This window comes from Cynocephalus volans, chromosome 5 (assembly GCF_027409185.1).
Source record: "Cynocephalus volans isolate mCynVol1 chromosome 5, mCynVol1.pri, whole genome shotgun sequence".
In the NCBI taxonomy this organism is placed as follows: domain Eukaryota; kingdom Metazoa; phylum Chordata; class Mammalia; order Dermoptera; family Cynocephalidae; genus Cynocephalus; species Cynocephalus volans.
Window position 1 is genome coordinate 138,330,323 of NC_084464.1, and position 25,431 is coordinate 138,355,753.

The window sequence follows — 25,431 nt, forward strand, 5'->3', positions numbered from 1 at the left end:
CCACCACGTCACTTATCACATGAAAATCGTAGTCTGGCTTTTTCCTCCAGCCAGAGGTAGCTGACACATCATCCCCTCTGCCGTCTCCTGCTCATGTTTTACTGCACTCTTCTCAGAGGGAAAAGATGATGCATTCAGTGATGTATGAGGTTGGCTAAAGCCCAGTGGATTTTCTGCAACAGCCTATGTGGGGAAACTGCACGTTATCTCTCTAACTAGTAATTCCTAAACTCTTGACACAGGCATAAGTGGAAAATTTCACTAGTTAGTAAGTGAAAACTGATAATATACTGTAAGTATTGTTTTTATCCCTTTGGTGCCTAGCAGAGCATCTGGCACACAACTTTCTAATTGCTTATTAATTTACTTATTGACTAATGGAGAGGAAAAGGAAACACATGTGGCAGTTTTCAGTGGCCCACCAGGATAAACAACAAACAAAAGAAACTAAATGTTGGTTATAGATAATAATCTGAGTGAGTTCAGAAATGACAATATCATTATGGATTTGTATTTTAGAACTGTAATAACCTCCTACTCATCAAATTCTTTTTATAAGTAAGTTGAAGTTAGCATGCTTCCGTTGTTTGTCTAGACTTACAGAGTCATTGGTAGCAGAATTGCTTTATCAACCACGTATATTTTTCTAGAAAGGCTTTGTAATAGCAGGGCCAGGAGTTGATCTGGTCTTTGGATGTGTAGTTTTGAGTAGGTGGAGAAGAAAGCTTTACTGACCTAAGGGTTTGAGTTAACTGCGAGGTCAATGTGAGTAATGTGGCTTCTGGAAAATAATGAAACATAAAGAGAGAATAGAAATCTCGTACAGTGGATGAGTATTCATTTAGGAACCTTTAAGTGGCCTGGTGTGTCCTCAAGAGTGGGAAAATGGCATGGTGTGACTGTCCACTGAAATAATCAATGGACTCTGTTGTCTTTAGACTTATTACTTTTTCTTCTTTTCAAAATATTTGGTAGCAGAGTGGTAAGCACTAGCTTCTGGAGGTAGAATGCCTTGTGACCTTGGAAAGTTACTTTATCTGTGCCTCAGTTTTCTGCAAAATGTGAATAATGTTGATGCATAACTCCTGGGGTTGTAGTGAGTCTTAAATGACTTAAAATAAAAGAAGTGCTTAGAACTGTACTAAGGGTCAGTGTTAGCTTTCATTTTTGTTCCAGTCATTAAAAAAGAATACAAGAGTTATTAGAAAAGGAAACTTGTATGTATAGCATAATGATAAAATGAGTACCTTTGAACTCAGATTATGAACTAGAACATTAGAAATGTGCTTGCTTTATGCATTTCTTCTTCTAATCTCTTTTTTCCTCTATAGTCCTCCTCTATGCAGCCTAAAACAGGGTAATTTTCTTCCGTTGTAATGGAAGAGTGTGTGTGTCTTCATATGTATTTCTGATTCCTAAAGAAGGACCTCATATTTACTACTTTTGAATTATAGCTCTCCAGCTTAAAAGAATTTTGTAAATTATTCCATATAAGTTATCTATCTAGATATACTTAGGGTTTTAACCATTAGCCACAATTCCACAGCCCACAAAAAACGTCCCACACATTAGCTGAGCTGATGTTTCTGTTTTGTCTTACCAGGCAGAATTCACATGATTTGGATATTCTACAAGAGCTTTATAATTGTGAAACATTTCACGTAAGAGAATCTAATTGGCTCTAGCCCTTTAAAAACTCTATTTTATCTTGAGTGGCTTGATTATGTCTGTAAGCATGGACTATAAAATTATCAAAAGCCCCATGTTTATATGGACAGTGACTATCTGAGATGAGGCTCCTGTTTTGTGGAGAGTCAGAGAGAGAAAGAGAAAAGGAAGGAGTTATTTGGAGCATATCAGTGACATTTGATTTCTTAAAAATCCAGCTGTGAGATTCAGTCAAAATAAGCTTGTTACATGTTAAACAGAAAATAATTCATTGAACTTTTTAATTGGTTGTTTTTTAGACTTTATTTTCATTGGTTTGTTCAGTGAATATATTTTTGTTACCATCAGTATATAAAACTATATAAGATTAAAAGCAAAATATTCAAAGACAAGGGTTTATAATCTAGTAAGACAGAGATGAGGCACACAATTACCATATTCCAAGGTAGCTGAGTATGTTTTATTGAAAGAAAAGTTCAATGAGAACATTCACAAGGAGACCACGTTCATCGGGGCAGATCAACATTTCAGAGAGGGAGTACTAGTCGAGTTGGATTTTGACAGGTGGGTAGGATTCAGATAATTATATTGGGAGGGAGGGCATACTTGGTAGAGAAGAAAAGCCTGGAGATGGAAAAGCATGGAGCATGAACCGAGATTAGTGAGGGAAAGTAGACGATGAGCCTGGAAGAGAGGTTGAAGAAGATTCCAGAGGGCCTGGCCAGAGCAGGCAGGAAAGTGGCATGTCCAGAGCCCGGTGTTAGACACTGAGGGTAGTGGGAGGGAGGAGGCTTTGCAGGAAGCTCTGGGAATCAGCAGAACCAAGTCAGAGACACTGTGAAATGGCTTATTGTAAGAGCCTAAGCACGAGGTCCCAGGACTTAAGCCAAATTGGTGGCAGTAGGAAGGGACTCCTGCAGCTGAATGTGGGAGGTGTGGCTGAGTGTACTGAGCTGATTTGCGGAGAGAACCGGGAGCAGCTGGTGACTGGCAGTGGTGCAGGAAGTGAGTAGACAAGAAAGGGAAAATCCAAGATGACTGCAGGACTTGCAGCCAGAGTTACTGGTTGAATGATGGGCCTTAAGGGACTAACTTAGGAGAGAGATATTGAGTTCATATTTTTAGATCTCAAAGAATTAGAATATTTTAAAAGACTAATTTAAAGAACTGTAGACAAGTAGTTTAATATTACGGGCATTTCAAAAAAGAAAAAGTTCATGGTAAATCCCATCATCAGAACTGATTTTTGTGTACTCATTTCTAACCATTTCTATTTATGTGTTTGCGATTACATGCATTCTGTATATGGGCTTTTATTTCTTGCTTTTTACTGAACTTTAAATCATAATTATTTTCCACATGGCTATATATATATTCCTTTAAGTACAGTTTTAATGGTTGCACAATTGAGAATTTTAGAGCAAGAGTGTTTTTAGCTGTTTACCATATTAGAGATTTAGTGAGGTTGATATGATTTTCATGAAATTGCTTGTATTTGTTTGTGATGTTTAGAAGTGAAATAAGGGATTGAAACTTGGGAGTAATGTTGGTGCTAGAAATAGATTCATTACCTCGTAAGAGATAACAATTATGAGAGTTTGCCAAGGAGAGAGTTTAGAGGGAGAAGAAAATAGGAGTAAGAATGGTTCGTTTATTTGTTGAAGTGAATTAGCTAAGTACATTATAATTAATACTTACGTATTTTTTCTACAAATATTGCTGGTATAGTATTTCCTCGAATTAAGTGCTGAGGGCATATCTGATGAATATCAATAACTTAATATTAGTGGCAAATAAAGGCCAGAAAAGTATCTGGGATATGACTATAAACCAATGAGTAATTTGAAATGTTTTCCAAACTTGGTACTCGGGAACCCTAGCAAAGTCTTCTGTCAACTGAAAAATCTCTCAGAATAGCTTTTGGCTGGAATTTGGGCAAGTTGAGACAGAAAGTGATTTGTCTAATTACCTGCCATTAGTGGTAGAAGTTTCATGAGATAAAATAGTTTGGTGTATTTCTTAGCACCAAAATAAAGATTGAGGATGTATGTAGTTCAACTACCTGTTTTTACCTGCAATCTAAGATCTCTGAAGCAAAGTAAATGACCGAGGCTCACCCCAGAATCCCTCTGGAACTCCTGGACTCTAGCTCTGAGCCTTTTAGAAGCAGTTTAATGTCGCAGACGTTCTCAGCTGCATCCACAAGGCATGTGGGTGAAAGACCTGAAACAGTGGTTTTCAGCTGGGACAATTTTGTCCCCCAGGAGACATTTGGTAATGTCTGGAGACATTTTTGGTTGTCACAGATGCGGGGGGGATAGGAGGGTGCCACTGCCATCTGTTGAGTACAAGCCAAGGATGCTGCTAAATATCCTACAATGCACAGGACAATCCCCCCACAGAATTATTTGACCCAAAAACGTCAGTAGTGCTGAGTTTGAGAAACCTTGATTGAAATAAGGAAAAAATGCTTATCTTTGGCATCCACCTTTCAAATTTAAATAAGGAACTGTCCTCTGAAATTCTGTATGTTTACTTTTTGACCTTTTCTCTCCCTCACTCTAAAGATACACATTCTGCCATTTCGCTGTCTGTTTTCGTTGTTCGTGCATGGACCGTGAGGGAAAGGATCACTTTCTATGTCATGGTCGAGGTACACTTTCAGCAATTCACGCTCCGTGAGGCTGCCCATGCTGAAGTCCCACACGCCCTGCACCCAATAGAACAGCATTTGGTGTCTCAGTATTCCCCTCATCACTGAATTTTCTGTCCATGTTGTTGCCGAATTTGACAGAGTAAAAAAAGAACTGGAATGTTTCTAAAGAGAAGGAATTATGCAACGATTTTTAATTTTATGAAGTTTCAAGCCAACATGCATGAGGCCAGAAGGAAATGTGTGTTAAGACACAAAACTAAAATCTCAGCCAGAGCCAGGGCTGGGGTGTGAAATGTACCTGGCATTGAGGATTTCAAGAGAGTCCGTCCTTCTCCGTGTGCGAGGAAAGACAAACGGAAGGCCTTCTGGGGCTGTACTCAAATTTTTAGTTACTTTCTTGAGCTTTAGGAGTTTATTTGGTTTGGTTTGGTGATGAATAACATCTGGTATTTTGAAAAATGAAACCATCACCCCAAGAAGCACTTGTATGTAAATTAAGATAATTTTGATAGTTTAAGAAAGAAGAAAAGAATTCGTTATTCATGTAATATGCCCTCGTGGCCTCTGTGTGACTTTGGGATAGATGGACTCTCCAAAATCTGCTTACTTTTTGACGATAGTCTTGTCTTCTGTCCTGGGTTTAATTTATTAATTATATGGGGGTATTTCAAAAAGTTCATTTAAAAATAAAATTAAAAGATAATACAAATATTTCCACACACTTTTTGAAGTACCCTCATATGTTTTAAAACACATTAAATTTAGAGTTCTGTGAAAGGATAAATACAGCATTACAACTAGTGTATTATGTGTGAGACTCTGATACATCTTTCCAGAGTACTGTGCATTTCCCAGTCAGGATGTTCGTCATCATTTATTGTAATCCCTTGTTTCATGACCATCTTCATACTACATCTTAGCTCTGCAAGATCAGGGATTGTGTCTTTTTGCTCACTACAGTACGCCGAACACCTAGCACTAGTGTGAGCCCTAATAACACCTCGGTAAACGTTCGTTGAATGGATGAATGGAAAACTGAATAATGCAGCACACAGGTAGATGTAAAGTAGACATGCATTTGCTACCCAGTAACTTCAGGAACCAGTTCTTCACTCCCGAATCTGCAGGAAATGGCCCTGCAGAGGACTCCTGTGGAACCTTGACAAAACAACTCATAAATCTTATACAAGTTACCATTTGTGATGGTGAGTGCAAGAGATACTTGCAGGTTCTCAACAGAGCATAGCAGGGAACGTCAGGTAGGAAATATTCCATAAGTCTCGTGGGAGATGTTCTCTGGTTTGTAGAGATGGTTTTCTTCCTGTCCAGAGTGAGGTCCTGTCAGATTGCTGGACATCCTGAATGGGGCTTACCAAATTATAATTGTCCTAATCAGGTCATCTGAAACTCCAGTATTATTTCCTTATGTGGATGCAAAAACTGTTATTCATTCACCAATCATACCACCTGGATCTGACACTCAGATTCCCAGGACAGTTTCCTTCTGTGCCATCAGGGCTGTCTTACTACATTGTCTGCACAGTTTACAATAATGACTAGGCACGTAGAAGCACAGTCCCACCGAAACTCTGTGAAGCTGATCATTCGTGTGGGCAGTCGATAGGAGGGATCAAGCATGGGCCAGGACTCACTGCTCCTCCCAGGGCCCACAGGGTGACGTAAACATGGTGGCATCAAAAAGGGTTGACCTTACTACTAAGAAACTTCTAAATCTAACAGGAGGTGGGGAGAGGTCGTGTATGGCAAGGGCACACAGATTTAAGTAGTATATCTAAACTGCACCAAATAAATGTTACAGGAGTAAGCCTTTTGAATTTTCTGCCCATTCTGTGATTAAGTCACATCTGTAGCATTAATGTTTTGTATTATGCATTTCGTACAAGATAGATCTTTGTTCTCTAAAGTATGTTTCTTCATTGACATCTAATATAAAGCTTTGTAAAATATATGTGAATGGGGGATATGGGAAATTTCAGCTAGACGGACTGGAACAGTAGGTGTAGGTGGGGAGAACAGTGGTAGGAGGATGATATCCACGTTTCAAATGTGGGTGACCATTGCCTTCCACTTTGGGAATTCCCTGCATCCCTTCTCCAAAGGCACCCCAGTCATTGCCACTGGAATAACTAGCATCTGTCTTTAACTTCATCTACATCTTATTAAGTGTCTGCTTTACCTCTCTGACTTCCAATTTGCCCTGGTACATCTAATTTTAGGCATGATTTATTGGTGTGATCAGCCCTAAGATAGTATGTGCAAAACTTTAACATAAGGCATTTAAATTGACATGTAATAAGGTTCCAGCCAACCTCTCTAGCATCATCTCTGGCCTCCACTTTCACACTTTCATGCCTTTGCTCATCACATTTCCTGCGCTTGATACATCTTTCCCTGCCTTTTCTCTTCTGCATCAGTGCTTTCTTCATGTGTCATCTCATCTGCAAAATCTGTCTTCTCCAAAGTTACTGTGTCTTCTGCCTCCACAGTCATCATGTACCTCCCCATTGCAGTAGCACTCCTCACAGCTGGCCCTGAAGCACAGCTGCACGGGCATTCATTTTTCCAATAGATGGTCAGTTTTTTTGATGTCAGTGATAGTGCTTTCTGTATATTTGTTCCCACAGCAATTAGAACTTTACTGAATAACGACTTGAATAGGGGCCTAAAAGGGGGAACATAAGGAAGAAAGTGGACCTGGGTTAGAATGATAGGAACTTGGGGCAGAGATAAACAGTAGAGTACAAACTCCAAAAGAGTTATGCCTTTTAGGGCCAGCCCGTGGCTCACTTGGGAGAGCGTGGTGCTGACAACACCAAGTCAAGCATTAAGATCCCCTTACTGGTCATCTTTAAAAAAAAAAAAAAAGATTTATGCCTTTCAGTATGGGTTATCTGATTTTTCTAATTACTCTTTACTTAAAATGAACCTAATCATTTCTGTTGGAATCCCTACGTGAGCTACATCAAATGAGACTTGTTTAACATCTATGAGAAAACAGCCTAGGGACATGCACCATATGCACTATTTATTAAAAAAACATTCATTTAATTTATCTGTTCCTCTAAATATCCTTGTGAAGTGGGATGAGAATTTTAAAGATAAGGGGATGGAGGACATAGACCAAGTCACACAGAAATTAAACACTGAAGCACATGCCATGGTCGTGTTATTAGAACACCTGTGGCCCTGACGTCACAGCCCCCGCTCTGTCATGGTCACAGTTAAAGGTCACTGTGTGCCTGACAGAGAAACCTCGATTCTGACCATGACATGCCCTTGGGAGAGGATTAATCCAGGATGTTCCCAGTCAGGAGAGTACACCTGTGATCTTATACTTGTCATCATTATCCACATCTGTCCTTCTCTATTCCTAGTGTGATCACGCTTTCTAGATTATCCCTTTCTAGATCCTTGCAATAAATCAGCTACACCTTCTCCTTTCCAGTCTAAATCTAATCTTTTTTTTTTTTTTTTTTTAACCTCTGGGTTTCCATACATATTTTAAATTGAGGGGTTGCTTCTTGCACATAATAGCTATTCAATTATGGGGGGGGGGTTGTTTTGTTTCATTTTGTTTTCATGACTTGAGACTTTATTAGCCATTGTAATGATTTTTCCCTTTTCATTGGAGGCATTTTCCCTGTTTTCCCTGTTTCCCTCTTAGCTCATTTACAGAGGCAGTGCCGGCCAGCTAGATTGCAAGACGCTGCCTATCACTCAAGTTCCTGCTGTTAGTGGTAATTTAGTCAGTAAGCTTTAATGACTCTGTGAAGCATATATTTTTAATGAAATTGCCCTCAATTTTTAGGTGTTCATGTTTTCCTTGGAGCTAACCTGCTCAGAATGTTAATCTACGCTGTTTGTCCTTTCATTATGCAGTGGAAGTCAGATGCTTTAAATTAATTTGTTGTTACCCTAAATTTCCTACACCCAGTCTGCGTTTTAATCTAGTGAATTAATGCTTGCTAGGCACTGGGAACATTAACAGTTTCTCCATTTATCATTTTTGATAATCATTGCTAGTGCGTCATCCTGGCTAGACACCATGCCCTTTGTATATCTTGTGAGTCCCAGGGGGCACAGAGACCATCGGCCCCATAAAGAGAACGTGCCATGCTTTCCATCCAACAAACTGCATGAGCTTAAGGAGCTGGCTTCATTAACCTGCTTCACTTTCCTTTCGTTAGTTTCTGCTGTTTTTTGTTTTTTCGTGTAGCTCGGTGAGTCTTTGAATATTGGTGGCCAGACATTAGGTATGGAAAGTGTTTCTTCAAAAAATCTTTCAACAGTCAACATTGGTGGGGGAGCCAGGTGCAGGGATCCTCAGTTTCCAGTTGTTGGACTGTTGCTGGGAGGACTCCCTCTTCGTTTGCTTGGGCTTCCCAGTGGTACAGGGAGTCCAGCTTCCTGTGTTCCCCTGAGACTCTTGAATACTGTTGACTTAGTGGCCTCTCGAAGACTCACCGCAGGCGCGGCTCCCATCTCCTCCAGCCACCACTGCTGAAAAGCAGCTCTTGCTCATGGAAAACTGGGTTGGTTTCTGAACACTACTTTCTAAACCTCTTCTTGTGTACATTGTATGAATGCTCAGAACAGTGGAAGACAGAAAGCCAATTGTCAGTTCTGTAAGTAACATTAATAATTAACCAGTTCAGACAAATATTTGCCATCATAGTTTTCAGATTGTAGAGTGTTGCCAGTCGCCAGTCTTTCTTGTCAGTGCTTTAAAAACTAAGAGCACCCCTTTCGCAAGATGGTGCTGAAGGCAAAGAAGGAAGCTCCTGCCCCTGCCAAAGCCGAAGCCAAAGCAAAGGTTTTGAAGGCCAAGAAGTGCTGCAAGGCATCCAAAGCCACAAAAAAAAGATCCACACATCACCCAGCTTCCGGCAGCCCAAGACACTGTGGCTCCGGAGGCAACTCAGATGTCCTCAGAAGAACACCCCCAGGAGAAACAAGCATGACCACTGTGCCAGCACCAAGTTCCCCCTGACCACTCAGTCTGCCATGAAGGAGACAGAAGACAACAACACACTTGTGTGCATTGTGGATGTCAAGACCAAGAAGCACCAGATCAAACAGGCTGTAAAGAAACTCTGTGACATTGATGTCACCAAGGTCAACACCCTGATCAAGTCTGATGGAGAGAAGAAGGCATCTGTTTGACTGGCTCCTGATTATGATGTTTTGGACGTTGCCAATAAAATTGGGATCATCTAAACTTGAGTCCAGATGGCAAATTCCAAATATACAATTTTTTTCACTTCACCATAAAAAAATAAAAACTGAGAGTCCAGATGAACCAAGTGACTTCCACAGGCCACCAGCACCTCCACCAGCCACGCTCACACCTTCCCACCCCCTGCCCCGGCACATGGCTTAAAAAACAAACAACTCAAGAAAGGGAAGCTGTGTGATACAGCAAAACTTAACGTAAGAGGGCATCATATGAGCATGTGCTGAGGGCCTTTCAAAGGGCAATGGATGTTGGAGTCTACTGGGAAGGTTACAAATGAGTAAATAAATAACTTATGAGATGGATGCACGCTCTGAAGTAAATGAAACAAGGAGATGTGATAGAGGCCATTGTAGAGGGGGTGCTGTGGGAAGGCCTCTCTGAGGAGGTGACATTTGAGTTGAGACCTGAAAGAATCCATCAAATGAGGTTCCACATGAGGAACAAGCATAGCAGGAGCCAAGGACAAAGGTACCACTACAGAGAAGAGGCATCGAAGATGTAGCCTCCCGCCAGGCCCAGATTAGGTCTTGGTGACCCCACTGTCCTCAGCTTTCATTTCTTCCTTGCCTATCAAATCCCAGCTCCCAAAGATTGTCGTGAAACAAAGTAATTTCCCATGAGGTCAAAGGGAAGTTGCTCCCACAATCCCTTCCTCTCAGCCCCTGTGACACGGAGCCAATTTTTATCTGGAGTTGACCCTTGGATATATGGCACCTTAAGGTTCAACGGACTGAGGAGCAGACCCACACCAGCAAAAATATCTTTTTTTCTTTAATTCCGTACGTATTTGCTTTCTCCAAAGGAGCAACTGTTCCTAGGGCTGGCCTAGTTAGCAGCTGAGACTGAGAGACAGGGAGAGATTTCTTGTCACATCAGACAGTTGTACTTTTTGGCATGCTGTTTAGGTGAAGATCCTGTATTAGACCACATGAGAAAAATCCTCAGAAGGCTGCCACTGACAGGCCAAGCTGCAGGGAGGGCCTGGCTGTTCCGTTTGGGATCAGGGAGCAGACAATAGCACTTTTATGTGTTTTCTGTCATGAGAAAAGTCAGAAGCCAAATGAAGAGAGAGGAGTCTGGCCTCTTATCTACAAATTTAGAAGCAATTCTTAAAATGCCACAGGTGTCCTTAATGGCTCTACAAGTAGAAAGTGAAATTTTTAACAGTCCTTCAAGATCTTGCAAATGTCATCAACCCATTTTCTATATATCTTAAGGAATAAGTAAACCCCGTACAGCATTCTGGGGGAAATGACAGGAGGGAAGAAGAAAGTACCATAAAAGAATTTCTAATCTCAGCTGCATTTGGGGAGAGGAGAGGAACAGAAAATTACAGTGACATTTCAGTCTAGGAAGAGGTGGAGACGGTATTGCCTAGTGATTCTGCACCTGGAGTCAGGTTACTTCTATTCTAACCTCAGCTCTACAACTTGTTTCCTGTGTCACCTTGGGCAGTGTATTTAATTGTTCCAAGTTTCAGTTTCCTTATCAAGTAAAACTGCAGTGATAATAATAACACTTATTTAAAATATCAATCTAGATAATTCATGTGAAGTGCCTACCTCTGAGCCTGGCCATTTTTGTAATTACTACTACCATTTTTGCTTGTTTGTTTTCATTATTACTGGGCAGACCTTCTGGAGTTGATGAGGAATGCTGTTTCTGGCCAGTCTTGCAATGGTCCTCCCATGGTGTATTAGTCCATCTGTTGCTCATGACTGAAATTGGGCAATTTGTAAAGCAACATTTATTGCTTACAGTTTTGGAGGCTGGAAAGTCCAAAGTCCAGGGAACACATCTGGTGAGAAAAGGCCACATCTAGCCTTTTCTTGGTGGAAACTCACAGTGACATTTTGCCATGGAAAAATGGCAGAAGCAGAGAGAGCTCTTCATGTGTTCTCTTTTAAAGCCCATGGAAACACACCCATGACCACTATTAAACCATCAATTTATTGATCCATTCACTAGGGCATCATCCTCACAATCTAATCACTTCTTCAAGGCCCCACCTTTCAATTACCATAATAGGATTTCCCACCCTCTTAACACTGTCACAGTGGGGGTTAAGTTTCTAATACATGGACTTTGGGGAACACAATTCAATCCACAGCGTATGGGGAGAGATTAGCAGCCTTTACTTTTTAAAGTGTAGTCTCTGTTTTGTTAGGCCACACGTGGCCACTAATTAGAGAGCAGTGGGTGGGATGGAAAGAAACATTAGAAAATGCAAACAGCCAAGGAATCATGAAAACTGGACTACACAAATGGCATGTGAGACAAAAATTTCCATATTTTTAACCCCTTATCTCCTCCTTCCTCCGTCACCTCCTGTTTGCTAAAGGTTTTACTGTGCATCACCTACACCCCGACATTTGACCTGAACGGCAGTGCTGTGCTGAAGATCGCGGAGGTGAGTGCTCCTTGTGTCTGTGCTGCCTGCTTACAGCTGCTTCACCTCCAACTGGGATAAATACTGGGGTAGAACTGAGTCCCAGAAGTGGGGTGAGCGCTCCTCTGCTTCCTACTGGGGCAGTATCCACTATGGAAATCATTTGTGGGCAGCATGCTACGTGGGCCACCATCTTTAGTCATAATGCCATGTGTCTTAGAGCTCTGCATGCTTGGGTTTGCTTAACTTAAGGGCTTAACCATGGAAATAACAGTACTGGTTCCCCCTACTCTGTTATACCCAGGCGTATTACTTTCTCAGTCTCTTTCTCCTAAGATTAATTGAAAAGCATTTGATTTTTAAAAATGGTTTATAAAAAAACAATTATGAGATTTAGAGATATGTTCATTGATTAAATCCCATCCATATCTCCTAAACCCTGATTAATGCATTTCATAACTATCATTGAAAAGCCTTCTCTTTTCAATCTGTATTGCAGCCTAGACTAAAGTGTACCTTCCAGCACTCCCAAGTCTACGTCCAACAGAAAACTTGGCTGTGTGAATGTCTGGCATGTTTGTTTGGCTTTTGAAAACACCATTTTATAGCTGAACCTTAATATGCTTAGTTTTCCTTCCATTTTTTGAAAAGAATATCTACAGGATTTATATGTCCTGATAAGAATACAAATTCTGACCACAAAGAGGCAATGATTTTCTGAATTCTGAAATTATGGAGAAAAAGCACTCATAGGTAATATGCTTTTTATGATACGGTATGGAAGAGTGAAAATAATAAGAGAAAATTATTTTCGAACATGTAGAAAAAGTATATGTGTCTATTAAAAGAGAAAGAAGCAGCCAATCAGCGAACTCACATTACAATATAAATCACCTTTCAAGTATGTATTCTGAAGACTCTTTCCTTTAACACGTTCACGTGTTTTAGTTGATATAAGTAACAAAATAGAATAGTTTTCAGTATTTGAATTTTAAGAGGTACCTGTGAGTCTCTTATTATGTTTGCTTTTCATGGGAAAGTGTAGTTTCTGAACATAGCCAGAAGCAGGATTGGCATGTAAGAGGCCTGGTAGCCATCTGAAGCAGGAGGACAAATGCAGTGTCACTTCCAGCAGCTGCGGATGAAGCCAGTGGGGGGGGGGGGGTGGACAAGAAGGATTCGTAGGGCCATCAAGAGGGGAGGGCAGCCAGGGAGCTCCAAGCTATGACAGGAGTTGCTCTTTATCATCCTCTCAGTAAATATTTTTTGGATGACAATCTAAATGACTTAGGACATCATTCCTGAACAGTGGACACACACTACCATGGTCTGCACAAGTGAAGGGTGTTCACTGAGAAGATCTGGTGCCAGAATACAGACTCAGCAGGCCTGTTCAGATAGAATGCAGCATCAGAACACAGTGGTCTCTACCAAAACCAGGAAAGGAAAAACACAACAAAAAACAAAAAAAAACCTAGCCTAAGAACAATAAAAAGAGAAAGACATTTGAGCTTGGCCTGTAAAAAAAAAAAAAGAAAGAAAGAAAAAGAATGGGTTCTGGAGTCACAGTGTTTAAATGTGGATCCCAGCTCTGCCACCTCCGGGTGTTGTTGCCGTGGATACTCTGGGCCTCTTGTTTGCTCTCTGTAAAAGGCATGATAAGAGGTACCTATCTCCTAGTGTGATTGTGCCAACTAGACATGAAAAATACAGCCCATGTCAAAAGCTTTTAGTGCAGGTCCAGCCCCATAGTAAGTGTTAAAAATAAATGTTTGCCACTGTCACTTTTGAAATAGGGCAACAATTTATCAAAACACCTTAAAATAAACCATTTAAAACTCCCGTGGAAATGTTGGGAAGAAATCTAGCTGTTCTTACTTACTCTGGTATACACTGACTCTTACTCAAGAATAGTGTTTACCCTGAAACCTGTTGATCAGGAAATTGGATGTGTACTTAAGTATGAAAAATAAGGCTATTTCCCCAAGGTACTACTGAAACTATAAAAGGATTATTAAGCTCTCAAAATGTAAAGAAGATGGCAGTCTTCGTTCATGTGTCTAACTTAGCTTGCTTAATTAAACTGCAGTAATGAAAATTTTTAGAATAATATCTTCCATGATACAGGAAGAATAGGAAATATCACCAAATTAAAAAGTGGACAATTATGAAATATCCAGCAAGTGTTTTCTGTTCAATTTTGCGAATAATCACTACTAAAACTCTTTATGAATACCTAATCCTTCTCTTCATTGATTGAAAGCTGAGCCCAAAATTTCTCTTCGTATTATACCCAGCTTAACAGATATGTTGAGTTGTCCAAGGGCGGTTACCTTAATATAGTAAAAAGCTATGTAAGTAAAAATTGCCAAGGTCTTGGGGTAAAGGAAAAGGTGGAGGCATAGCCAGAAGCTCTGTAAAGCTAATGCAAAGATGATCAATGGCATTCTATTGGAAAGATTTGAGAGATATTTTCATGCCTGATGAAGGCTCCTCTGTGGGATTTCTCAAAAGCAGAAAGCCTAGTTCATAAATGTGTATTTGCTCTTTTGATCTTCCTGACTCATGGAAACTTCCAGTCTTTGATCTTGTAGCATGCTGTTGGGTTCAAGTAAAATCTGTCTCAAAGACCATTGTTTTTTCCTCTAAGATTCACACTTTCAGGGACCTCCCTTTTTTATTCCTTCCATTTATCCATCCCTCCATTCCAAAACACTGGATAATAATTATAGCTACTGGTCCTTGAGTTTCTAGGGTGTTGCAATAAGTAGCATTGTATATATATTCTCTTGTAATCTCTACTACAACCTAGCCAGATAAAGAACCCCAAGCAAAATGGGGTTAATTTGTTGGCGCAAGTTTATACTGCTAGAGATTCAAATCCAGACTTTTTATATTGCGAATATGTTTTGGTCATCATTATACTGTGTTACTTCCTGGCTCCCCTCAGTCTTAGAAAATGATAATAGAATTTTGCCACAATAATATTGGCAACTAACTGAAATTCTTACGAGTCTTATCCGCCTTGGACCTTTACCGAGGCATTTAGTGATAATTGCTATGTGGTGTTTTTACATATGAAGCTGAAGTATTGATGCATTTCACTTTTTTCTGACCAGCAATTCATAAAATTAGGATTACGCCACTTTCCTGGGTATCTTTATGTATTGAAAGTTTATCTTTTCTGAGCATTACCATCAGAAGATATGGAGGTTAGTAATGGTTTTATTCATTACTTTGGGGAGCTTAAAAAACATTGAGGCTCAAGACCTGCCACCAAAGATTCTGATTTAACAATTCTAGTTGTCACTAAAATATTTTTTAAATTGGGTTGATTTATAACTCTTGAAATGTTCAACGATACTTCTTTTTACTCTGATATGGTAGCATTACTTCCAAGGCATTCCTCATGCAAAATATTCTACAATTAAGGAACAGATAGTCTCCAGGTATAATCCAGAAGAAAAGTACACAGATAACCTGATCTATTTATCTTGGAAGCATCTTGATATATGTTCGCTGTAAGACTGGGAGGAATATACCCCACCTCCTGCAAAAAACTAGCCAAGGGAGCAGGACCACTGCCTGAAACCAGTTGAGACCACTAGAGTGAGGAAATCCCATTCTAAGCAGCTTCACTTTTCTGAAACCTTTTCTTTTCCTCTCTGTGGGCCAGTTGCTTTATGGATTCTGATTTGACTCCTCTGAGGTGTCTGTTCTTTGACTACTTACTGGTAGATGGGCTTTGAACAAGCTCCTCCTTCCTTGGCAAAAAATTTCCACATCTCTCTTTAACCTCTGACTCGCATGGGTCTTGAAGACCTCATTTGGAGTTGGAAGACACACAGAGCAATGAGAGATCCTCTCTACTTCATTTTGGGCTGGTTCACAGAGCAGAGGCTGGGCCTCAGAAGACCTTCTGTAGACCAAGCAGAAAGCCCTGTCTGGGAAGGTGCAGGAACTGAAGTGTTGAAGTGTCTTAAGCCGTTTTATATGCCAGTTTAGGCCAAGAAGAACACGGAGGAGGAAGAGGAAAACAATCAGTTTTCCATGTATACCTGGACCTTTAAGAATTTCCTTCTGAATTGAGTCAAATGGTGATCAGATGTATTCCTAGGGAATATACATATTCCCTAGGAATAATGACACAACTCCAATTCACTGTGTGTGTGTGTGTGTGTGTGTGTGTGTGTGTGTGTGTGTGTGTGTGTGTGTGTGTGTGTGTGTGTGTGTGTGTGTGTGTGTGTGTGTGTGTTTCCGTGTGTGTGTTTGCATTTGTATCAGCAGGACCCATTTGATGAGATGCTTCCTGTCATATACCCACCTGTTATAGCTGTTTACCTGTCTTGGGAAGGAGGCCTCTTTCAGAGAGAATAGGAGATGGCCTGGCAAGGAGTTGTCACCATGATTCATTGTAGGGTTTAGACTTACAGTGATAATTAAAATTTTCTCTGATTCTAACTGGGATCAACAAACATTTATATAGAAGAGATTTCTTCTGCTTTCTTGTAGCTTAATCTCTGACCTTTTATAATTTTTATCACATAAATTTTTCATCTCCATAAAATAATTCCAGTTGGAAATATACTAGCTCTCCTCTTTATGGAACTTAGTACTACGCACCATTTTAACAAAGCAATGCCACTAACCCCATTCAGATAGGAAAGAGAAGGTAAATGCAGGGTTCAACAAAGTGAAAGACATGCGTATTTTGCAAAGCTAAACAAATTTCTGTTGTGGCATCTTCTTTAAAATTTTTGATCACTTTGGCCAATATATATTGAGAAACTGCTGCATTCTACTTTGGTGCTTCATATTTAATAATTTAGTGATTCCACCCTGGGTTTAACCTAGTACTGTTACTTTTCAGTCTGCTTGATAAAATAAAACTTTTATTGCTTATGTATGGACTGCAGACTTGTGTACTTTTATTCTTTTTCCTTCTGCATTTGGGGTTTGCTTTGCTTCATTAACCATTTATGTTTTTGCTCTCAGTTATGTTTAGCATGTCATAAAGCTGGATGTTCACAAATGCACGAAATGATCAAAATGTCCATTACGAACCTCTTCACTGCCCTGTGTCTTCGTGCCTTCCCTGGAGATCAGGGGCCTGTGGCTTTTCACAAGGTAATGGAATTGGCCTTTTGAGCCTCTGGCAGAGATGCAGGACTGAGGCTTTAAAAGTGTCAGTTCTGCATTACGAAAGCAAAGGGCATAGGAAGTAGAACCAATATTGGGGAGACTACAAGAAGAAACCAATGAGTCCTTTCCCAGAAACTCAGCCTGCCTTTGGACTTGGTATTCTCTTAGCTTTTGTGATTCAGTGTGCTCATAACTACCGCCCTGAGGCAGAGGAAGAAAAACATGCATGTAGTGAAAAATCATTGGCTCTGAATACAGTGGTCAGCTTTAAAAGGAAACCGTAGTTCTATGAACCTTACTTGTTTACCAATTTATTATTATTACAGCAAGTTTAAGAAACTTTTCTTTAGAAGATGTCAAGATAGCTGATAAAGTATTTCTTTCTTGATACCTAAAGATAGAAATATTGTCAACTATGTTATGTGCTAATTTTTATATCTAACAGGATAACTTTTTATCATATTCAGTATGTATACTCCCAACTTAGCAGAATGAGCTTGTTAGATTAATACTTTTTTTTTTAAGCTGAGTACACATGCTCACCTTTTCCTTTAATAAAATGTTTCTGGCAATAAGTCATGTCCAGTGATACAACTATAGTATTAATAACTAAACATTGAAAATAGGAGTGACATTAAAACTCAAAAAAATACACTTGGTATGTGGGAAGTTCTTGTCTGTTTACAGTACTGTGTTATATAAAATTGAGTCCCTCATGTGTGCTTGCTTGCTTGCTTGCCTTTTTTCTTTCTTTCTTTCTTTCTTTCTTTTTTCCTTTCATGAGTGCTTTCTTTCACTTTCAAAAGGGACTAACGTAATTTTTTAAGGGAGATTGTATAGTGGGTATGGCTCTCAATGTTCAAGAGAATTTATATATTTAGCGTATAGTTCAGGTCTCAAGATAGTTACTCGTTTACCTTTAATGCCTGTGAGGCTTAAAATTCCTACTTAAATTTATAATGTCAGATCGTACAGATCTGAAAGATCAACAGTTGTAAAGATTTCTTGGAAAAATGTAAGATTTAAAGAAAACTCTTAAATTATGAGGTACAAATGGTACTAGTATGCCTAATTACACTATGGAGAATTTGGTTTCATCAAAGTAAAACATTGCATTCATTTAGATGTATTGTCAAGGTTTTTAAACCATTCACCACATGTAAAGTAGAAGCCTTTCTTGATTAAAACACCTTTTTTCTAAGTATGTGTAAATCATTGTATCTTCAAATCCATTATAATCCATGATTATTTGAGAAAATGAATTTAGAATTCATATGCCCTATATCATTTTATAAACAATAAGTACTTTATAACTTGCTCTTATTTTTAACTATAAAATAATTTAATCTAGGCCAGCTTTCCAATAGTTTTAAGTTTCAAATGCTCCTTTGAAATATTTAGTATTCAATAGGAGATAAACTTTTTTAAAATGTTTACTTTTACCTCATTAATTTTACAAAAAGGTTATTATAGTGAAGACTGGCAGAAAACTTTCTAGTTTATGCAGTAGAAGCAGCAAAGATTAACATTGTCTCTCTGCCATCTCAGTTGTCAGTCATCAAATTAAGTTTGTCATTTAGGTGACAACCCTGTATTTTCATTGCAGGTAATCTTGAAGCTATTCCTAGGAAAATAATTTAGGCACATTAAATCTCTCTTTTTGTCTCTTAGAAACAAATTTCCAGGGATTTTTAATATGTTTAGTTATTTTCATAATAACTAGTCCTAAATCAGGCTGACTTTCCGTTTAAGAGGGATTTGATATCCTCTCAGGTTAATTCCAAAGGATGTTGTTAATGAGCAGATATCTACAGAGCATGTGTGTTGCTGTCTTATTTCTTTACCAGGTGTGCATTGAAACATACATATGCAGCTGTCATCAGCGCAGTATAAACACTGCTGTGCGGGCAACTCTCAGTCAAATGCTCAGTGACTTGACTTTACAGTTACGACAAAGGCAAGAGAATACGGTGAGCCTGTGGTATCCCCACGTTCTCCACGTTCTGGTGGTGTCTGTGTGCATAACTGCATGCTGTGTGTCCCACACCCGGGGCCCCTCGTGCCAGGGTGGCTTCCTACTGAGAAGAGTAGGAAGGGCTTGCTTGCTTTAGAAGAACGTTTATTTATAGAAATTAATCTCTTTAGATTTTTGCCTGTTTCACCCCATAGCTTTGAGAGTTGTTTTTTCTATAGTTTCCTTAATTTTTTAGTCATTGTTTTAGAATTTATTTTTCTTTTTTAATTCTTTTTATAAAAACTGCTCATATGAAATTTTTATTAAAAAATATTGTGATATATAACAAATACTGAAAGTAAATTTAAAATTAAGAAAATTGAATAGCAGTTTGTTACATGCTTTGAGGTTTGGTATGTTTCCCTTTAACTAAAAGATTGTGGCAGGAGATTCCCCTCACCTGCTGAAACCATCAGGGTGAAGCTGAACTTGTCTTCTGTCCGTCATCAAAGCCCACTAGAGCTTTTTGCTCTAAACTTGAACAGATGGTCTAAAATGAGCGTTCCAAGAGAAAATGTAAATGTAATTGGCTCCTTGTATATATATTTATATATACACATATCTATATATCTATCTAGATTTATATAGATATACATATCTTTTGAAGGTACAAAAAAATGTATCTATATATATTTGAGGAGGCAGCTGGACCATATGGCGAGCCAAACCCTTGATCTTGGTGTTACCAACACTGCACTTTAACTAACTGAGCTAACCAGCCAGCCTGGCTTCCTGTAGATATTATCTTCCAGGAACGTTAGCGAGAAGATGAGTCCTCTTCAAAATTAGTGTTTTGTTTTGTTTTTAAATCTGCCTCTGTAATAATTCAGATTGAAATTCTTTTAAGATCTGCAAAGAGTGTTCAAAATGACAGTAGTTATTTTTTTAAAATAGGAAATCCCAGTTGCAGACTGCAGTATCTCAAATTAATTTTACAGAAATTAAGATTTCATATTTAATTTCAATTATTTCTCATTTTTAACTTCAATTATTTTCTAACTTTTAGAAAATCATGGAGTCAAGGGGAACTTTAGAGATTATCTAGTCAGACTATTTTATTCCTCATTTTACAGATGAGAAGATAAAGCCCAAAGAGATGAAAATTGAAATCTAAACTTAATGAGCTTATCAGTGAAAGAGCCAGAGTTAAACCCCTGGTCTCTTGATCCACTCCCAGTTCAGGTTCTCAGTTAATATGTGCTCTGGCAGCCAGTGCTGAAAAACAATACTAGCCTGAAAAAAATTATTATTTTTTTTTCTTTTGTGTTTACCATACCTAAAGCCCAAGTTTCTACAGTACTAAAAAATTGTTTTAACTTGAGATATTTTTATTACTTCAGCTTACCCTTTGTTATTTTGCTGTTCTACAAGAATGGTAAAAGGTGGTGTTGTAAAGGTCTGAATGGTACAGGTATCTGCCTCTGTCTCACGTGGGTATTCAGCCTTCTGGTCCTGCTCATCACTGACCATCAGGATTCATCTCAGCCAGAGACAAGATCCCAAAATAGGTGGAAAACTAGTGTTTCCTGTTATTTCCTTCCTATTACTCATGTAGTCCCTAGAGATGTGATTCCATGTCCCAGAAAAATACACATTTCAGAATGCTACTATTTGAAGTATTTGCAATGTCTGGTAGAAGGAGATGTAAGTGTCACCACCTAAGAATTGCTAGTTTTTAAAAAGCTATTTAAGGAGAGTGGTGTATAGGAAAGGTGAGGTTTGCTCTGAGGAGGCTGTGTTTCCTGGAGGACACTTAGCATTATCTGGGAAAGGTGTGCATATTTTGTAGCAATGCCCTCACTGTAAAGACATCATGGGCCATCACAGAATTAGGAAGACTTAAATACAGTGGGAAGAAAATAAATAATGTAGAATGCCAAAAGCATTAGCTTGAAGTATATCTTCAACCTCATGTCTTTCCCCATCCAGGACAGATTACAATTTTGATTTTGTATCCTCAGAAACCCTACATTATTACCCAGCTTTATTATTGCATTACTTAGATAACCAAAGCCATTGTTAAACTGTAAGTTACTAATTGAATAAGCAACATTGTCACATGTAAATATTTGGGGCTAAGGGGTGGAGATTCTTCTACTCTTAAGTATGATTTAGATGTGTTGCCTCCAGAAAATATTCTACTGAGCTTGCTTAGCCACCTCCCGAGCTGTAGCCACTGACATAAGATTTCACAAAAATTGCTCTGGAAGCAGTTGAGCTTGCAAATTAATGAACAGAAAATAGTAGAAATTTGTGCCTATAACAAGCTGTGGGGCTACAGCTAATGTTGGAATCCTGCTGACGTCGCCAATTGTGGAGCTACTCGACTATGCCAGTTGTTGAGCTAGGGCTGGGTCTGGAGCTCACAGACCCCTGAAGCCTGTTCACAGTCTGGGTCACAAACCCTTCACACGCCAGGCTGGGTCCCCAGACCCCTCACACGCAGGTCTATGAGCTAGGTAACCAGCAAACAGGTCCTTGGAAGCTGCAGGTTGGAAAACATGGCTGTGCAGAGCGGCGTCTGCCCAAGGCAGACGCCAGCCAAGGTGACGGCACCACACATGTGCACCAACTCTACCCACACACAACTGCTTACAAAGAATGCTGCACCACTCCCAACCTGATCTAAGGTGAGAGGGCCTGATTAAATTATTCTATTTTCCCAATACCAGCTTTTAAAAAATGAGCACCATGGGATGATTTACATGCCTGGTGGTTATTTGGCATGAAAATGCCCTATTATCTACTGGCACAAAGAAGCAAGAAGCAGAGAGGCTGAAGCGCCTCCTTCCTATTTCCAGCTAGTAGCCACTTCTGCAATGGGAAGTAAGTCTTATTATTGGTAAATACATTTCCCTTACTATTCTCCCCTCCCCAAGGTTCCCTCTCTGCCCTGATAGTTCTGGATCTACCTAGTGACAGTCAAGAGTGGCTGGTCTAGTAGACAGTCGAAAGTTAATATGCTCCCCCATCAACCAGAAGATGGTGCTTCTGACCAGTGGTCATCTTTGGACCTGTATTATGAAGACCTCTGGAGGCTGATCCCTCTTGTAACTAGGAAGAGTCTGTATTTGTTAGGTGCCAATCACAGTGTATTCTGCGGCCTTGGGATGATAAATGGTTCTCTCTGTGAAATTAACTCTTCTCTTCAGATGGGGAGTGCCCCAAATCACAGCCCAGCACCCTGGAATCATAAAGTGCTCCACAAAGCTTAAACTTTCAGGAAATATGTGGACTCTTAAATGAATTATTTTTGGAGCTGAGAAGCTCAACTGCAGATATCATAGTCTTTTTCATAAACACTGTGAGTAATGAAATGCTATCAAGAGCTGGAGGCTGTGCTTAGGGAAGGTAGCTGAGCCCAGAGCACAAGGATGCCATTTTGTTTCCTAGAATTTTTCATCATCTAGAAGTCAGGATTTGTCTTGTCTGAATCTCCTAATTGTCTATGTGTATCTCCCTTACTAGATAATTGAAAACCCGGATGTCCCGCAGGAATTCTGGAATCAAGGTATTGGATTTGATTTTTACTAGTTCACTTTAAAAAGCAGGTATGAGAGTACCTACTGTGTGCTTGGTGTTGGGACTGAAAAGATGACACAGACCTCTCAGGTTTACGGTTCTCCTCAGAGGTTCTGCTTAGTTTTGCCTTACATGGTATTATTTAATCAGCTGTTGACTTCCTTCTTTTCTGCCATCACTTGTGCCAGCCACACCTATTCCTGTTCCAACTGTGTGAGAGAAATTAACTCTTCACATCCCTCCCATGTGGAGGCTTGTTTAGTTACTTCATTGTCCATGAAGTCAGGTTTAATTGCTAAAATGAGAATTGGACAGAGGTTGTAGAAACCTGATTGGCATACAGTGCTGTTGCACCAGAATTATGTTTGTCAAATACCAATTTTTTTGACATGAGAAATAAATCTTCTCACAAGGAATCTTGCAGACAGCCCAATTTAAGCAGTGGGTGAAATCAAGTTTAGGAACTTTCATTGTGACCCTCAGGAACAGAAAAATATAAAAGTTCACATATAATTGAAAAGCAATTTAATTTTTGAAAATAGGCCTAGTAGTATTTTCTGAAAGAGATACAAAAACTCAAATCAGCTAATAAAAAATTGAAATGTAGGTTTTAAGACTTTATTCAGTAATTTTTAAAATATTGAAAAAATCTGCTTTTATATTTTCACCAGGTAACGATAGGGAGAAGGGGTAGGGGTGGGGAGATGATGAAAAAGGGAGGGAATGAAGGGAGAGAGAGAACCAGCTAAACAGCCACAATTTAAAAAAAGAGTAAATGAAAGAAATGAGAAAGAGGAATGCTTTAAGTGGTTTTCTAAAGCATTGCCGGAAGGTGTTGTATTAATCCCATCCTGCTTCATTCTTGGGCTGTGGGCCGGAAAGTGCTGCAGCATCTTTTCAGCTTCTGAAGTATATAATATTTCACATATAATATATAATAAATATATATATTTATTATATAGGTAAATCATATACTATAAATAAATATATATGGTATATAATAATATAAATGATATATGCTCCAAGATTTCCCACCTGTCTTTTCCTCTCTCTTTGGCTATTTTAGCTTCATAAAATCTTCGCTTTGATGTAGGATGATTTTATAAACTAAAAAGGGAGTCAGAGTCCTCTTGGTCAAGGATAAATCTCTAAAAATATATATTAGTAAAAAAAAATTGATGGAGGGACTCATTTGAAGATTATCTAAAATTGAGCTGAAGGACTGCTTATGGGTTTTATTTATTTTAAAGTATGTTTTATTGTTGTACCTTACCATTTTTCAATTTTTTTTCCCTTCTTTTAAGGTCTTAAATTATGAGGATCAGCCATTTATTTTTCTTTTTTCTGCCCTCCTCCAACTTTACTTTTATTTTCTTTCTTACAATCTTGCCATTTTTTTTTTCTCCATTTTTCTTGACTTCATGGTCATTCATTCATTTGTACATTCATTGGATACTTAGCCACATTTGTATAGATCTTTACAGGTTTTTATTTCAGAAAATGAATGCTTTCATTTGTTGTTTCACTTGGCCCAACAATTTTGTGAAGTTGGTATTATTTATCCCATTTTGCCAAAGGGAAAACTAAAGCTTACCCATCTCACACAATCAGCAAGTTGTGAACCTGTCATTGAACAGATCCCAAATTCCAGCCTTTTTTTCACAGTGCTTCAGTAGGAGTTTTGGTTCTAGTTTCTTGAAACTAGAACATGTTTAGAGGGAAAATTAATTTTTCTGACATTAACTATTGCTTCATTATCAGCAAAGACCATGTGCCCTCTGGTCACTGGACAAATAAAGTAGGCAAAGATGGTAACTAAATTATTTTCCTCCCTTTCTCTGGTTTCTTAGTTCCAAAAGGCTATCCTTTTTCCACAGTGCCATATTTGGTCTCTGTGAGGTACAATTCAAATCAGCTCAGAAGACCCAGAAATTCAAGAGAACAGAATAATGGATACATGTATAGCCTACTGGCCTAAATTCTGAGAAAGTTACTGTCAATTGTAGTTTTTTTTTTTAATTACTCAGATCTCCTTCTGTTATGTGTGAATGAATTTCTTCATAATAAGAAACAATCTATTATTTTCTTTCCAGACTGTTTTTTGAGTGTTTTACTTTAGAAAGGAATGATTGTACACTGTATTTCATTCTCACATTTCCCGTGATGGTTTTGGTGACCTAAGAGCTTCTCTGCATCTGAAAATCATCTTTTCCATCCTAAGTAAACATCAGGAGTGGAGGCTGAAGACTGTTCAGGGAGCTTGTAGTGGGCCTGCCAATGTCTAATGCCTGGAACCTCCTCTGTTTTGAAGGGTCAACAGTAGAATCCCTCTGTGATGACGTTGTCTCTGTGCTCACTGTCCTGTGTGAGAAGCTACAAGCCGCCATAAAGTAAGTGCTTTAATCACTGTGGCTTTTAGTAGCCAATGGTCTGTTTCTGAAATAACTTTTGTCTACACTGTCACTTAAAATTGCAGATGACAGGGAGAGTAGTTCCCCCCTCCTATGGTATTCACCTGAGAAATATATTCAGAGACCTTGGGCAATCCCAAATTACCAAATACCATTATGAAAGTATATAATTTCCTGATGTGAAAATAGGAAAACAATACCTTGCAGGAAGATTAATCCCTTGAGCAAAGAGCTGAGTGGGAAGAGTGGTGAGCTAAGAGCTAGTGATGTGAGGGATCGTCTTAACTTGGGCACATCCCAGCTGTGGGACTGTAAATGGCTTCTCATTGAACTGTGCTGCACTTTCTGCTTCTGTTAAATGATTGGGTTGGA

General features: G+C 39.1%; 1 protein-coding gene across 1 annotated transcript in view; it reads left to right on the forward strand.

The window, feature by feature from the left end:
* The window catches only part of ARFGEF3 (ARFGEF family member 3), a 151,729-nt gene that overhangs the window by 42,826 nt on the left and 83,472 nt on the right, over positions 1-25,431 (forward strand). Inside the window, exons 5-8 of the mRNA XM_063097320.1 lie at positions 11,923-11,991; positions 18,960-19,082; positions 22,595-22,637; positions 24,960-25,038. Of these exons, the coding sequence (XP_062953390.1) occupies positions 11,923-11,991; positions 18,960-19,082; positions 22,595-22,637; positions 24,960-25,038 (314 nt within the window). The remainder of the gene's footprint in view (positions 1-11,922; positions 11,992-18,959; positions 19,083-22,594; positions 22,638-24,959; positions 25,039-25,431) is intronic.